Source organism: Chlorocebus sabaeus, chromosome 21, assembly GCF_047675955.1.
Source record: "Chlorocebus sabaeus isolate Y175 chromosome 21, mChlSab1.0.hap1, whole genome shotgun sequence".
In the NCBI taxonomy this organism is placed as follows: domain Eukaryota; kingdom Metazoa; phylum Chordata; class Mammalia; order Primates; family Cercopithecidae; genus Chlorocebus; species Chlorocebus sabaeus.
This window is the reverse complement of record NC_132924.1, coordinates 56,623,282-56,641,430: the sequence shown is the minus strand read 5'-3', so window position 1 is coordinate 56,641,430 and position 18,149 is coordinate 56,623,282. Positions and strand designations below refer to the sequence as shown.

At 37.1% G+C, this 18,149-nt stretch overlaps 1 protein-coding gene across 2 annotated transcripts in view; it reads right to left on the bottom strand.

The window, feature by feature from the left end:
- SLC25A13 (solute carrier family 25 member 13) overlaps nucleotides 1–18,149 on the bottom strand; it is a 210,262-nt gene that overhangs the window by 100,071 nt on the left and 92,042 nt on the right. For both annotated transcript variants that reach the window (XM_007982099.3, XM_073009117.1), the window contains one exon: nucleotides 1,611–1,750. In XM_007982099.3, the coding sequence (XP_007980290.2) occupies nucleotides 1,611–1,750 (140 nt within the window). The remainder of the gene's footprint in view (nucleotides 1–1,610; nucleotides 1,751–18,149) is intronic.

Genomic DNA, 18,149 nt, shown 5'->3' with positions numbered 1-18,149 from the left:
AAAGGAGGAAACACAATCATCCTTACTACTGCTAACATCCTATTAAGACTAAAAGTTAATTAGGCTGTGTTCCATAAAGTCAATTTGAGGCATTTGTCTCAATAACATTATTGTAATTATTCCTCATCAAAATGAATAGCGCCTCCTACAGCACAACAATGTCCTGTTGAACAGCAGCAAAAATCCAGCAACTCACATTACATTCTCCATCTGAGTTATGTAAGTAGATTTATGTTTACAGAGAACTGAAAACAGGGATTCACAGACATTAACGCTTTGTTTTTAAAAAGTACAAAGGCAGGTTTAGGGCATCTTGTTTTATGTTTCCGAAGGCCTGGAAAATAAAAGCAAACTAGACAGCAGGAAAATTAAATGAATCTAATAACACCATTAAAAGTCAAAAAGAGAAGCACCTATTGAAGTTAACCTATCGCAAATGCTAGTTGCTAAGAATGGACACTACAAAATCTTTACAAAGTGAGAACCACAACCCATGCACCCTCCACCTCCATCCAGAACAGGACTCCAACCACTCCCCAGAGGGCTCTGGCAAGGTCTGGAACACACGAAAAACCCAGGGGCACCAGGATACCCACTAAGGACATTTGTAGTAACAAAGAATTTAAAATTTTTCTCAAGACTCAAAATTTAAACATACCAAATGAGTCCCCTTACATGAGTCGTTTTAAATATATTTAATAAAGTATAAATAAAATGTAACTGTAGAAACAAAGCAAATGTATAAACATCTATATAGCCTATAGATATTGACCTTTAGTGACTAAATGATAATGTTGTATTTAAAGTATTTTTAAATAATGCTGCTGAAGGAAAGCTAAGTTATAATCATATTTTGTGAATACTCTTCACCTTGCATCATCAGTAGCCCAATGATATGATCATATGGGTGGCGGAAAGGGGTCACAAGAGAAGGGCAGCAGGGACTGGGTTAGGGAAAGTGCACCCCAGAAATGTAGACAACTCCTACAGTGGTTAACCCAAAGGAAGCAGGTACGCAAGTGCCCTTAGCACAGTGGTTCTCCATTAGGGCCACCCAAGAAACTTTAAATAGCCCCCAAATACCCAGGCTTTCCCCCTGCCTCCATTAAATCTAGTCTCTAGAGGTGGGACTGAGGCAACATTAGTTTTTAAAGCTTTCAGGTGATTCCAATATGCAGCCAAATTTGAGACTAGTGTCTTATCTATAAAAGGTGTCAGATGAAATGATTCTGAAGCTGAAGACAAATCTGTCCATTTCCAGGGGAAAACAAAATACTGGTAAGCAGTAACATAGCCAGTCACAAGCCAAAATTTTAAGTTGAAATTTTGCCCCTCCTGACCTAAGTGACCTTGAGGAAATCACTTGATTTCCCGGGGCCTCAATGTGTATTCCTTCTAAACATGAAGGAGTTCTACATAAATCTGTGGAAATCCCATTTAATTCTATGATTTCAACATATTAATAAAGAAATACTTCTCAGTGGGACAGTTTTGCCAGGCTAGAAAGTGTGTAGTAAATCACAGTTCAAGACTCAAATCAGGACTTTTACATACAATTTGATTCCAGGTTTACTTATTTACCCTTTTAACTTTTTAAGAGCTAGACCCACCAATAAAAACTGAGTAAATTCCGCATATGTCAGGTGTCTTTTTCTTTCTTTTCCAAAATGTAGTTGCACAAATTCTGAATCCCAGTTAAATGGAATATGTTGATGAATTGTGGTCTGTCCAAAAACTTGCTTAACATCCTCTGAAAAGAGAAAAGATGGGTTGATTAAAACAAAGTAAATCAGGTTCTTTCTGATAAAATCTGTTATTGAATGGATATCACTTTTTCTTACTAAAAAAAAGTAACTTAATTTTAAACAGACACACAGATTACAAACTATGGCAGAAATAAAAGAATCCTCAAGGAATCAGTTAAGAAATCAAGGTCAAAAATCCCACCAAACAAAATAAAGCGGGGGGAAATCAAGAAGTCACACATACACACAACCTAAAAGCTATAGGAAACCCAAGTAGTAAGCTAAAACTATTATCATCTCATTTGTTTTTGTTTCAATAAATAATGATTATTTTCTAGGTATGGAGGAGAGAATTCAATCTTAGTGGCAGGAAACACATACATACACAAACACACATACCACAAGATACAAGTGTTACATATAGCCTTTAACAAGTTATTTAAAAGTTTTTGGAAGATTTAGAAATCCATTAGGAAAAATTTGACACACATATTTAACACCCCTAAGGCTGTTTCTGTGCTTGAAAAAGTCCAACAATTTATCGAGCTGCACTGAAAGACAAAGAAAATGGGGAGAAAAGCCAGCGGCAGCCCAAGTCTTTCACTTTCTACTGCACTCTTTTGGCTTGACCCAAGAGTTCTCAAATTGTTCAAACAATCCCATTTAGATGGGTCACTGAAGGTGCTGGTCCTGCCTTAGGATCTCTTTTAGCCTCTACAGAAAAACTGTAAGAGGACTGACAGAGAAAAAAAAAATCAACATGAAAAACCCTACTATTCTAAAGCTTAATGTTTTTATTTTTAGCCTCCTCCTCTCAATAAAAGTGTGTGTTTGGAGAGTGGACAAAATGCAAATTATTAGCATATTAATAATTTTTCCTGGCTTTCACATCTTTAAATATATCTACCAAACCTCATTTTTATGAGCAAACTGTCTTGATACCTTTTTTCTCTTTTGCTTCTATTTAAAACAAAAAAAGAAACAAGAAGAAAGTTATTTAGTCTTCTGAAAAGTGCCAAAACCTTTGGCATATGTGTCTATGGTATCCCCCCAAATTTCCTACTCCCACCCCCATTATACCCACAGTTTTTATTCCATGTTTTTAAAGTTTCCGGAAATGTTTAAAGCCTCGCCATGAAGAGACAGTAGTGCCACCATTAGCGTAAGGTTGGGTGTGTATTTGCACACAGAAGGCAGTAAAATCAGGATTATGCTGGGCATAAATTTTATAAAATTTTATAAAAGGTGGCAGAAATCCTCAGACTGGCCCTGATGAGGACAATTAAAAGTTGTAAAGTACGAGTACTGAATTTATTCTGTCTTCTTTACTTTTAGGGAAAAAAGAGGTAAGATATAAGGAAAATGAAGTGAATCCAGAATTAGGATTTAAAGGAAAAACAAACCAAAAAAAAGATTATCAGCGAGTCTGACCAGGGCTCAATAAAAGGAATTAAGTAGAAGAAGATTTCTGAGAAGAAATCACCAAACTAAAATTCAAGTGACTTGGATTCAAATTCTACTAATAGCAGCTAAAGTTTATTGGGCACTCACCATGTGCCAGGTATTGTTCTAATGGCTCTAAGTCCCTTAATATTGTAAAACATGACTTTCTTCGGTGCAAAACATATTAACCGAGACAATCTGTGGCTCCTTTCCAGGTCTCAGTGTCTGTATCTCAGTGTCTGTATCTCAGGAAGCAGGCCCAATAAAGTTTTAATAAAGGCTCCCATAACTTTCTAATTTAGATGAATAAATTATCTAATGAAAATAATGTTCAAATGATAAAGATGTGACCGAAAGAAAAAAAATTCACACTATAAATAAAATTTTATACTAGAATAAAATTTGAGAGAAATAATATGCAAGAAAAAATGGTTTTCTGGTTTATCCTCAGTTAACTTAAAGATTCCTTTCTGCCAAGCATTCCAGTGAAATAAAGTTTTAATGTAATAATCATAGGATAATTGTCAAAAATAAGATCTTTCCCCTTCTTGATCTCTCCTTCAATCTGTTTCCCATAGAAAGTAACAGAAGGTATTTACTAAATAGTTGGTATATAAAGCTAAGGCACTTATTATCCATTTTTATATTTATATGGTCTAAAATTATAAATATACATAAAAGTAGGTTTAAGTTTTTCTAAAATTAGTGAACGCATGTAAAATGTGTCTCACCATGAACAACAATCTTATTTATCTATAATTAAAGTTTACTTTTTACTACCATTTGCTGCTTACTAGAGCTCACATTTGAATCCGAAACTCTGAACGCTATAGTTTTTTGGACTATACCATAGATTGTGTGTATCTCTACGAAATGCCTGGCTGATGTACTGAAATCTCCTCTGCAGGATAGAGTTATACATTATCCCTAAGATATCTCTCAGATCTAAAATCTGACAATCCTATAGGCCTGTGGTACCAATAATGATTTGTTTGAAAAAAGATCTCTCTATAAATCTTCTAGAGTATACTATACTAGATGTATATAAAAGATCTCCATATGATGTTATCTAAATCATTATATAGTATGCATATGTATGCACATATATTAATATGTTTGTGCATATTTATTGCACATGTTTTATTTCCTAATTGATTATTAGCCCCTTCACAGCAAAGACCCCATTCTTCACATCTGACTCTACCACTATGGCTGGCACAGTGGTAGGCAGAGAGCAACTGCTCACTAAGTAGTTTGCTGAATTTAAATGAACCAGAAAAAGTTTACAATAGATAATGCAACAGGTTAAGGACAGCGGTATTAACCCTTTGGGGCACTATAGTTTCCCTTGCTGAGAAACTATTCAACAGTCATTTCTCAACACTTCAGTGCACTGCATACAAATCATCAGTCAACACTGTTTATCAAAATCCCCAGGCCTGGTCCTAAAGTGATTTAAACATGTTGAGGGGCTGAAAAAACTGCATTTTAGTCAGCACTCCAGGTTTTTCTGATGCAAGCATCCAGGACCTCAGTCTGAAAGCATTATCTGGGAGTATGGAAGGGTTAGAGTCACTCCTAATTTTTAACTTCTCACTGAAATGGATAAAAATTTAAAATGAAGGAGGTAAAGAAGACTCTCCAGACCAAGCAGTGTAATGCAGAAATGTGTAAACACAGATCGTGTGTAGACGTAGGTCACTCAGGGCTCCCATGCTGCACAGCTCCAGTGGATGGCATTCGCTTCATGGTCCACGTGACTGGTGCCTTCTGAAACTGGGCAGTGTATCAACCACATGACCCTGAGAATGTAGGCCCATTATTAGCTTTGCGACTGTTCCAACACGCTGGCTATTGTAGGAATGTCAGGGCTTAGCTAGTTAGCTAGTAACCTTCTAAGTAGCACAGCTTGGATGCACTGTACTAGGCCTGTGGGAAGAAGAAGGGCAGTAAAAGGTATGAGGCTATATCCAAGTCTAATACATGAGAAATAATTCAACAGCAGATTCAAACAGTACACTGTATCAGCACTAAACCACAGGGCGGCCTCATGGCAAGGAAATGGAGATTTAAGAAGAGAAGTGAGACAGAAAAGTTTGTTGGAGCAGATAAACCATGATCTGGGCCCCGAAAGCTGTCAAGGATTTACTGAGAGGGACCTTTGAGGGAGCTTTTCAAGGGAGATCAACGGTATGAAGAAAGGTTCATTTCTTTTGAAGTGAATCAAAGGTCCAGTTACAGTGCTTTGGACCAAAGCCACCTGGGATCACTGAGACATGAGAGATCCTGTTCCAGGTAGCCACAGACACTGGCATCACCTGCCAGTAGCAAACATTATTTTAAAGCCCCCAGGGCATGATGCTATGTTTATGGTAAAGAAAAGTTTGCTATGGAAAGAACAGTTGGCCATGGGACTCTGCAGGGAAAAAAAGATCTGAAGTTGTTTACCACTTGGCACAATTTCTACAAAATTTACTTTTTACTCTCTTGACCTACCTAGCAGGATTATATACTCAAATATCATAAGATTGTCAAGCCATTCTAATTGGACAAGCTAAATGATATGCAAAAGATTAAAGGAAACCTACCAATATTTCTATTCATCTCACAACTGATAAAGTCTTTTAAAAAAAAATAATGAATCTTGTTCCTCTGGGAAACTCACACATTTTCTCCAAAAATATTTTATAGACTCCTAAGTTTCTGAATATTTCATTCTGCTCTAATGAATCATCCTGGGGCATTCATTTTCTGAAATGTTTGGTCTCTACGTTTCCCTGCAGGCTCATGAATAGAAATATCTATAAACTCAATAATCACTATGGGTTCCTTGCATTTCTCCCTCCCTCTGGGAGACATTATACTACCACCTCAGGTTAATATTATTTTCTCCTTTTAGGAGGCACTAATAGCTTTCTCACTTAACATTTGATTGTTTAAGATTCCTCTATGTCTTGTACAGCTCTGAGAGGTAAGAGAACAAGTTCCAGCTCCCATTTTATAGCTGAAAAATCAGAAATGAAAATCCAAAGCGATTTTCAAGCCCAGTTCTACTCTATACTCTGGCTCCCACATGGGCAATTCCACGAGCTTTACCATGAAAGACTCCAAGAGTCAAACTTAGAGTTGCCCTCTCACTAAACCCTTACCATTCCCTGACCATTCCAAACCTAACTTGCAATCCTGGAGAGGAAAAAAGAAACCCAAAATGTTTTAGCCTTTTTAGTTGCTTACTTGGTTCAGAATAATTCGTAACTCAGTCATGGAAGACTTTCAGGTAAGAACCACCTTCTAGATCTATCTCAAACATAAAAATAATTAGAAGAGGTCTCTTCTGGTTTAAACTACAAGTCTTAAACTCTTTTCCCCATGTTGAGGTCATATAGGCAGAGAAACAAAACTAAATTAGCATTAAAATGTGCATGTAGCACTAGTATATATTTCGGATATATAGAGTCATATTTTTCTTAGTTCAGCCACTCCTCCTAAAAGTAAAGCCAAATTAGAATGCTTATTTTTTAAAGTAAAATATAATTGCTGTTATTTCAGTCTGTGCCAAACAAGCTATGTTTAGAAGGCCTGTAGTTCCCATAATATCACCAAATAATAATGATATTATTTAAAGTAAGACCTCACCAAATAAGCTCAAGGATCCTTTTATTTATGGGACTTTGCTTTCTCTACAAAAGTTTCCATCTTAAAAGTCTGCTGCATTTGTTTACATCATGAGAAGACAAAGTGGCAGTTGTTTCCTTCCTAAAGATAACCTCAAAAAGTCAACCTATTGCTCCCAAGTTAGTAAGTTTCCCAGGCTACAGGGTATGGTTATAGTGAAAAGAGTTGAGACCTTTAAAAGTTGGGTCACAGATGGCATTATATTATATACAGAAAAGTCCTAAGAAATCACTAAAAAATTAGTAGAACTAATAAATAAGTCTAGCAAGGTTGGAAGACAAAAATCAATATACAAATATCAACTGATTGCTGTATATTTGAAATAAGCAATCCAAAAATGAAATTTAAAAAACAACTCAGTCAGGCGCTGTGGCTCACGCCTGTAATCCCAGCATTTGGGAGGCCCAGGCGGGTGGATTATTTGAGGTCAGGAGTTTGAGACCAGCCTGGCCAACATGGTGAAACCCTGTCTCTACTAAAAATACAAAAATCAGCTGGGCATGGTGGCGGGCACCTGTAATCCCAGCTACTTGGGAGGCTGAGGCAAGAGAATTGCCTAGGCAGAGGTTGCAATGAGCCAAGATCGTGCCATTGCACTTCAGCCTAGGCTACAAGGGTGAGACATCATCTAAAAAAAAAAAAAAACTCAATTTACAGTAGCTTCAAAAAAAATAACTTAGAAATAAATTTAACAAAGTAAGTGTAAAACTGACTCTCTAAACACTACAAAACATTGCTGAAAGAAACTAAAGAAAATCTAAATAAATAGAAACACATCCCATGTTCACGGATTAAAAGACTTGATATTGTTAAGATGGCAAAACTCTCCAAAGTTAATTTTAAAATGGCAATACTCCCTAAAATGATCTATAGATTTAATGTAATCCCTATCAACATCCTAGTTGGCTTGTTTGCAAAAATTGGCAAACTGATCCAATAATCCATTATGAAAATTCAAGCGATTCAGAAGAGCCAAAACAATTTTGAAAAAGAAGAACAGATGGAGTCTTGCTCTGTTGCCCAGGCTGGAGTGCAGTGGGGCAATCTCGGTTCACTGCAACCTCTGCCTCCTGAGTTCAAGTGATTCTCCTGCCTCAGCCTCCTGAGTACCTGGGATTACAGGCGCTTTTATACACCCAGCTAATTTTTTATTTTTAGTGGAGGCAGGGTTTCACCATGTTAGATCAGGCTGGTCTCGAACTCCTGACCTTGTGATCCACCTGCCTCGGCCTCCCAAAGTGCTGGGATGGTGGTGGGCACCTGTAATCCCAGCTACTTGGGAGGCTGAGGCAAGAGAATTGCCTAGGCAGAGGTTGCAATGAGCCAAGATCGTGCCATTGCACTCCAGCCTAGGCAACAAGGGTGAGACTTCATCTCAAAAAACAAAACAAAACAAAAAAAAAAAACAAAAAAAAACCTCAATTTACAGTAGCTTCAAAAACAATAACTTGGCGTGATCCACCACACCTGGCACAAATTTGGATTTCAAATTTACTACAAAGCTAGAGTAATCAAGACTCTGTAGTACTGGTATAAGATAGACACAGAGAACAACACAATGAAATTGAGAGTAAAAAAATTAACCCTCACATTTATAGTCAAGTGATTTCCAACAAAGGTAACAGACAATAAGAAAAAACTGCTTCAGGGATAATATCCATATGCAAAATAATGAAGTTGGGCTCCTATCTCACCCTGTATACAAAAATTAACTCAACATGAATCAAAGACCTAACTACAAGACTTAAAACTGAATAGTTTTAGAAGAAAATATAGGCATATTTTCAAGAAAATTTTAGAAAAAATATATAGACATAATTTTTTGATGTTGGATTAGGAAATGGTTTCGTTGACACCAAAACTATAAGCAACAGAAAAAAAATAATAAATTGTACTTCATCAAAATTTAAAACTTTATATTCCAAGGATACCATTAAGAAAGTGTTAAAATGGCTGGGCATGGTGGCTCACATCTGTAATCCCAGCACTTTGGGAAGGCCAGGACGGGCAGATCACCTGAGGTCACGAGTTCAATACCAGCCTGGGCAACATGGCAAAACCCAGTCTCTACTAAAAATACAAAAATCAGCCAGGCGTGGTGGCACGTGCCTGTAATCCCAGCTACTCAGGAGGCTGAGGCAGGGAGAATTGCTTGAACTTGTGAGGCGGAGGTTGCAGTGAGGCAAGATCACGCCATTGCACTGCAGCCTGGGTGACAGAGCCAGACTCTGCCTCAAAAAAAAAAAAAAAAAAAAAGAGAAAGTGTTATGATCTCATACCACTCAGAATGGCCACTAAAAAGTCAAAAAAAAAAAAACAGATGCTGGTGAGGTTGTGGAGAAAATGGAACGCTTACGTACTGCTGGTGGAAGTGTAAATTAGTTTAACCACTGTGGAAGACAGTGTGACAATTCCTCAAAGACCTAAAAAAAGAAATACCATTCAACCCAGTAATCTCATTACTGGGTATATACCCAAAGGCATATACATCATTCTATTATAAAGACACAAGCATGTGTACATTCACTGCAGCACTATTCACAATAGCAAAGAGGTAGAATCAACCTAGATGTCCATCAACGATAGAGTGGATTAAAAAAAATGTGGTATATATACATCAAAGAGTACTATGCAGTCATAAAAAAAGAATGAGATCACGTCCTTTGCAGGAACGTTGATGGAGCTGGAGGCTGTTATCATTAGCAAACTAATGCAGGAACAGAAAACCAAATACTACATGTTCTCACTTTAAGTGGGAGCTAAATGATGAGAAAACATGGACACAGAGAACAACAGACACTGGGGCCTACCACAGGGTAAAGGGTGGGAGGAGGGAGAGGATCAGGAAAAATAACTAATGGGTACTAGGCTTAATATCCAAGTGATGAAATAATTTGTACAACAAACCCCTATGACACGAATTTACCTATATAATGAACCTGCACATGTACCCTTGAACTTAAAATAAAAAAGTTTTAAAAAAAGAGAAAAAAGAAAAGAAAAAGATAAAACAGCCTGTACACTGTGAGAAAAACTGCGCAAATCACATATCTGATAAGGAATTCTAGCATACACACAGAACTCTCACAATACAATAAAAGTACACATAATCCTATTTAAAAACGTGCAAAGGATCTGAATAGACATTTCTCCAAAGACAGCATACAAATTGCCAAGAGGCACATGAAAAGATATTAACCATCAGGGAGATGAAAATCAAAACCACGATGAGATACCCACTTCACTCTGCTACGATGGCTATAATCAAAAAGAGATAATAAAAAGTGTTGGTGAGGATGTGAAGGAACTGCAACCCTCAAATACTGCTGGTGGGAATATACTTAAGAAAATGGTGTGGCCACTTTGGAAAACAGTCTGGCAGTTCCTCAGAAAGTTCAACATAGAATTATAATATGACTCAGCAATTCCACTCTCAGGAATATACTCAAGAGAAATGAAAACATATGTCCATACAAACTACGTACATGAATGTTCACAGCAATGTTATTCATAATAGCCAAGAACTGGGAACAACTCTTATGCCTGTTAACTGATTAATAAATAAAATGTGACCTATCTATATCTACAGAGTGAAATATTATTTATCAATAAAAAGGAATAACGTATGTGCTACATCATGGATGAGCCTTGGAAACACTATCCTAAGTAAAAGAAGCCAATCATGAAAGCCCACATTTTAGACATGAAATGTCTAGAATAGACAAATCCATATAGACAAAAAGTAGATTAACAATTGCCAGGGGATGGAGGGACTGGATGGAAGGGAGTGGTGATTGCCAAGGTGTGGTGTGAGGTTTCTTGTTGGGGTAATGAAAATGTTCTACCATTGAATGTGGTGATAACTGTACAAATCTGTGAATATATTAAAAATCATTGAATTATATACTTTAAATGGGTAAATTATATCTCAAAAATGTTTTCTTAAAAAACACCTAGAACTGTCAGAGATCTGCCTCTTACTAATGAGTAACCCTGGGTAAATTACTCTGATCCAGTTCTCTCAGTCTTAAAATGGGAATATCTATCTTAGACAGTTGTTCTGGAGCTAAGCATGACTAGTACAATGTTCTAAACATAGTAGGTGACCACCAAAATCATAAAATTCCAAAGTGTAAAATCTTAATTATAATGAAAATTATTATCTGGGCACCAAATATTTACAAATACTATTTTTTAAATGAGCACAGTGTGATTTGGAAGTATCATAGTTTTTAATTTCTCAAAAAGCAATAATTTTCCCCAAATATTTAAAATCCATCCTTTCTTGAGCTCATATACTAAAATTTTGAATGAAAAGTGATCAAAAACTAAGTAATTTTCTATTATGTTTCTTAAAGTATAAAATTAAGAAAGATTAAGAACCTCCACTCTTTTCTCTGAAGATCTTTCAGACACTAGAAATATTTAATTGGCAAATTACTTGCACATGCCATTAAGTGGTTAGACTGAATTTGTTTTTACAAATTCTATGGACTCTTATTCCTTAACCTCCACCACACTATAATCTGAAATCATCAAGGTCTTCACTTATGCAAATTTTAACTTTCAATGTTTTTGTTTCCAAACAGAATAACTAAATTAATGCATTTTAATTTCAAAAAAGATTCACTTTTTGAAGCAGCATATCTGTGAAAAAGAGTCTCCCATTAAAATAAAAAAGATTCATCAAGCTATATTATTTCAAACACTAAACCATAATCTCTCTCTCTTTCTCATGGATTTTAAAAATTCCATTAATACAATAAACACAAAAGGGATGTTTGTGTTAAACATAAAAGTAACCCCTCTTGGAGGCAAAGAGAGACTGCTGAACGACCCAGCACTTTATCTCTGAACAGTTTCATGCTTTTTCTAATGCACGCTAAATCCTCAAAGAAAGTTGTGGTTTTCCTCTAAGGGAAGTAATATTCCACCCTGCTGATATGGTTAACAACCAGCTTCCATGGCCATCATCTTTTAAGCAGGGAGCAAAAGACAAATTGTTGAATTCGTACATTAAATAACATAATGGAGTAAGTGGATGCAGACCTATCTCTACTGCCATATGCTCCAATATCAAGGTTGCCATTTCAAACCCTTTTGACAAGTGCCTTTTTACATTAATCACAGCTAAGGGTTTGAAGAGGAAAGAAGTATTCTGGCTACAATTCAGAGTCGCTCAAGAAACTTCTAGGGGGAAAATGGTTGCCATTAAAACATAGTAAGTAGAGCATAAGTACTGCACATTAAAATTGAGTTCTCTATAAGGCCCTGTAAACTTATTATTATTACTATTATTCTGAACATGTAGGTACAGTGGTGATAGGTATCTTCAAAAAATAAGAACACACACAGCCAAGCTGAGCCAAATATTATACTAAAGTCATATGTGGTATTGGTGTATGTAAAAATTAGGGCTAATTTAAAACTGTATTTAGGAATGGAACTAGCCTGAGTTAAGGTCATGTGGCATTCAGGAAAGAATCCCGTCCTTCTAGTGCCAGAAGTCAAAGTTGTGATTCTTATGAAACTAGTCACCTTTTCCCCTCTAGGCCTGTTTCCTCATCCATGAAAGAAAGTCATAAACTACACTCAGCCATTGTTCATTTGAAGTATGAACTATGTTCCCTTGGAGAGCTTGTTTAAAACACATTCCCAAGCCCCACACCCAAAAATTCTGAATCAGTAGATTTGAGACACAGCCAGGGAGTCCACAGTTAACCAACATTCTACACTATTACAATGAGAACCCATGGTCTGCCTCATTGATAAGAATCCCTCCTCCTCTATAATCTGGCAGATCTATCAGTTCTCAAGATTTATACACTATTTAAGTCATCACAGTGACTGTGAGTCAACAACAACAACAAAATGGCTCAAGGCTGGCAGATATCTAGCGTAAGATACTAACCATCTCTGTCACACACACTAACTAAATCAACAGAGGGGCCAACTGAGATGTTTCCAATTATCTGCTAGAAAAAGTATTTTCAACTGGGTAGAATAAATCATTATTGGCCTTTCATAATATCAAAAGTAGGTCAATTAAAATGGTGTTTGGAGGCATATAGCAGACTGTGGTCACTCTCCAGATGTGTAAGCTTGCTTTAATCATCTGTTGTGTGTTAATTATTGTTAACTTTCATTACCACTAGAGAATACAACCAATGTTTTAAAATTCTTAAAGCATTACAGAGTCCTAATTCACTCTCTAGATGCAAATATAATATCTATATTGTTTTAAAAAGCCTATTTCCTAAGCTAGTTTCCTTAGACGGATGTTATCAAAAATTTTCTTGCAAAAGCATTAACATACATTTAACCCTACTTAAATGCTTCAAGAACAGATGTACTACAAATGTACACCCACAGTGATCCCATATTAGTATAAAACTGCTTTATTTCAATTAAAATGTCTAAGTATCCACCCCCAACATATACCTAAACTGTAATTTTCTCTGAGAACTTCCAATATGTTCTTGATTTTGTTTCCTTTATCAACCTATCAGAGCAAAAACTGCATTGCAACTGTTGGAAGAAATCAGTCATTAGCAACAAGATTACAGCAAATTTTCCAATTTAGAAAAACTGTATTTTTATCTCTCTCTTATACCAAAAGAAGAATGGTATAATTTTCCTATTTTTAAATGAGCAGTACAGTTAGTTTAAAATAGTCAAATTTTCCTAGGGCTCTAAGTTTTAGGATTTTCTGTTAGCTTTCTGTTCTCTACACCTTCTTTCCTATTCACAAATTCTCTTCACCCTTCATCATGCATGCACAAGAACATGCACATACACACATACACACATGCACACACAAACACACAGGTGCACATGCACGCACAGGGACAGCAGCCCCCAGTCCAGTCTCTCCATATCCTGAAAGGCTTCTAAGGAACAGTAGACCTTCAGGTAGTAGTTAACTAAGGAGTGGCTTCACATGGTTATTTCGATTTACTCTCCAACTGACATTCTTCTACCTTCTCAACAGGTCTGCCTTTTTTTCTCCCCCTCTCTATTTTTAAAATGGAGTGATGAAGTAGCAAAAAGTACAATATTTTAGCCATTTGAGCATTGGCGATTCTTAAATTATCCCACCAACTGGAAGTGCTCTCTGATACTACTGTCTTTCAAAATTGAAGCCATTATGGTCAATCGTGCAAATCCGTATTTAGCTCTTCATAAATAGTGGATTTTTGACCCAAGGAACTGGAACAGTTTCTGAACAGTCTCTAGGATCTCTGGAAAAGATACTCAGTACCCAGGCATGCCATAGTTCTTATCAACACAGAGGTTATTTACTTTCAAAACTTATACGGTTCTTATTAGAAATTCTTACTCTCTATTTGGGATGTAAGTGTGTGTAAGAGAGCATATTCAGTCCCCTCTTCACCTCTCATATAATAAAATAAAATCTACTGTAGGGCAATATTTTTCTTTCATCAAAATGACACATTATTTTTGTGAAATACCAAAATCAGAACCAATATTAATAAAGAACTTTCCCCAAGTAACATTTCTTCTGATTCTTCACCATTTTACCCCCCAGCTAACTTTTCGAATATTTCATTTTCCAAGTGTCTTTACAAAGATACTAACAAATGACCTTCCTTTCCAGCAAGCTTAAAAATGATGGGTAAAGTCTGCCCTCTTCCAGTCCAATACCAGCATTCCTCTAGCTTTATATATTTAATATTAAATTTAAGTGCTTAACTTTGAAACTTCTCATTTCCATACTTTCAACTCCCATCATTTTCTGCAACCTGAATCAAAGTGACTGAGTGGGTGTTTCCACACATTTCCTAATGTCATCTAGCCTACCCATTTTCCCAAAGCACACCAATTTCATCATAGCAGGTGTTCCTGGACACGGTCTAACTTGAACTCAGAAAGGGTTCCTCCAAACAATTACATCCATGTCAGAGAATTAACTAACCGAGGACTTGCTTAGAATTAAGAATTAACTAGCTTAGAAATCACCCCGGTTCTGTGGGTTTTGTTTAGTGAGAGACACGAGAGAAAAGTTGGTGCAAATATAAGTTTGCTAAATTCCAATTTAAACAAAGTTAAATAAATTTATTTTTCCACAGGCCTTCTCAGAGCCTTAATAAATTAAAAGTTTTAGTCTTTATGATTCTCTCTTAGGAGAGTCCTTTTTCACATGCCACTTATTAACATAAACAAGAAACACTTCTCTATAGTAACTAAACTTGCAATATATTTCAATAATGAAGACTTAAGGACAACAGGCCACTGTAGTTTCCAATAAAGGACAAGACTGGACCAGTTTCTTTTGGACTCCATGCTAACTGGCAGAGCTGCAGTGGCAAGCGAGCCCAGGCCTCCCAATGTGGCATAGGGTGTACACTAGTTTCTTCCATTTTGGTCTTCATGTGAATCAGAACCAATTCCCTTTCAGAGGTCTCACTAGCCAGCCAACCAAACAGCTCTTTCTGTATTTTATTTTGTTTATTTATTTTTGTGACAGAATCTTGCTCTGTCACCAGGCTGGAGTACGGTGGTGTGATCTCGGCTCACCACAACCTCTACCTCCTGGGTTCAAGTGATTCTCCTGCCTCAGCCTCCCAAGTAGCTGGGACTACAGGCACGTGCCACCATGCCCAGCTAATTTTTGTATTTTTAGTAGAGACAGGGTTTCACCATGTTGGCCAGGATGGTCTCGATCTCTTGACTTTGTGATCCGCTTGCCTTAGCCTCCCAAAGTGCTGGGATTACAGGTGTGAGCCACCGTGCCCGGTTCTTTCTGTATTTTTAATAATTCATTAGTTACTCTACATTTACTTCATTTACAGAAAAAAATGTATTTTCCAGTCTGTCTCTTGTATTATATATAGGTTGTCTGATATATTTTATTTCTTCATATATCCAAAATCAAAAGGCATCCAAAAACTGATTATCATTACATTTTGAAGTCATACATAAACTATTCTACAATGAATGTTTTTAACAGCAATGCTGGAAAAGTCTTAAATAAGATATATGTCTACTAGTTCAACTGCCCCTCTATAAAAAGCAGCTTTTATCTTTAAAGGGCAGGTCACTGACCTCTGTGAGATTTGCTAAAACCTATGCAATTTTTCCCCAGGAAAAAAAAAAAATGCTCATTTAGACAAAATATTACAAACAATCATAGCCATTCACAGACTCCCTGATACTTATCTAGGCAAAGAGTTGTGAACCCTTGACTTTAAAGTTTAATTAAAAACTGCAGAACATAAACATGCACATACCATCATTACCACCAACATTTGGATAATGAAATTGGGTTACATTCACGTATTAAGGATAACTTTAAAACTGCACATAAAACCTATTTCATTAAATCTTGTTCAGTGTACTGAAAAATTAATTTAAAAAAAGTCAAAGGAAGAGAAAAACATGTAATAGCATAATGCAAGAAAACATTTTGGAGTTTAACCTAAGAAATTGGTATTGTATAGAACATACTTTGAATATTCAGGGGGTCTAATTGTGACTTTCTTCAGATAAAAGTAGTATTCAAGCTCTCAGCGGGGCGCGATCGCTCATGCCTGTAATCCTAGCACTTTGGGAGGCCAAGGCAGGTGGATTGCCTGAGCTCAGGAGTTCGAGACCAGCCTGGGCAACAACAGTGAAACCCTATCTCTACTAAAATACAAAAAAATTAGCCAGGCATGGCAGCATGCGCCTGTAGTCCCAGCTACTCCGGAGGCTGAGGCAGGAGAATTGCTTGAACCTGGGAGGTGGAACTTGCAGTGAGCTGAGATCGCACCACTGCACTCCAGCCTGGGCAACAGAGCGAGACTCTGTCTCCAAAAAAAAAAAAAAAAAAAGAAAAAAAAGTAGCATTCGAGCTCTCTGCTACTGTGGAGCTAGGCTATTAATGTGGTCTACTGCAGTACAACAACTTAAGAAATACCAGTAAGTAGGAATAGGTAATGTCTTAAATTAGCATTATAAGATAAATCATTGGTATATATGCCAAAGAGTTCAGATCAACAGTTTCATTAAACACACCCACACATCCACACAGGTACTCTTTCTCAAAATCCACAATGGAAATGCTTTGCTCTCCCTGCAATATTAAATAAGAAATACAGTAACAGGAAAGTGTCTGAGAAACTATCACTCAACAACATGTCTGTACCAATCTGCTCACACACCAGGTAAGTCCTTCCAAATCCTGACTTTCAGCTCCTCCACTCACAAAGTGGGATGACTATCAACTGGCTTCACACAGATACAGTGAAGCCTAAATAATGATCACTGACATGGTGCCTCTGGCTTTGCCCCACTTTAGTCAACTCAAAAAAAATCATCTCTTCCAAGCATCATTCTGACTCTATCCCTGTCCTCCAAAGACCTTGTGGTGACTCCTAATTGCTTCTTATATGAAATAATTACTCTTGCTTAAGGGCCCAGCCCTGTCGTTGGTGCCCTGACAACCACCCTCCCAAGTACCTAGGTCTCTTAAGCTGCACCCCTCAATCAAGGGCCTCCTCTACTATGGCTCCCCTTTCTCCTCAACCTGGACACGGACCATCTCCTCACCCCTCCCTATCGTCCTGTGATTCTCCCCTTCAGTCAGAATTCTGTTCATATAAAAAGATAAAGCTTTTCTGGGTAAAACTCACATCGTGTGCATCTCAACAAGTTATCCAGATAGGTGGAACCAAGGCAACTTTCTATGTACACTGGTAACTCTAAGTCAGGTACATTATCTTCCTTATTACTTTCCACCATAGGCATTTGCCTATTGCTCTTTACTTCATGAAAAATATTAAATCCTTCTAATGTCTGATATAGACTGAGACCACAATGGCTGACACCTGTCTGGATTATGGTGGGCTCACTCCAAAAGCATGAGTATCAACATCAGAGGGAGGCAGTGTGACACAGTGAAGAACAGTCAGCCAGGATCAGGCTGCTCTCCCAGCTCCACCACAGGCAACACTATGACTGTGGCCACTGACTCAACTTCCCCATGCCTATTTCCTCTTCAGAAAATGAGAATTATAATAGTATAGACCTTCTAGGCTACAATAATTAAACAATAAATTATACCAAAAGTATTTAGCCCAGAGGTTGGCATGTATTTAAAAATAAAAATGATGGTTACCTTACTTCTCTCATGAAATTATGTAAAACCACAAGTCTTGGGAACAGAACAAGACCAGTAGCTACCACCTGGTCCTTCTGCCTTTCCTTTGACCCCCTTCCTCTCACCCATGGCCAATCGGGAGCCAAGTCATACAGGTTAGCTCTCAGGAATAGCCCAGTGTGCAC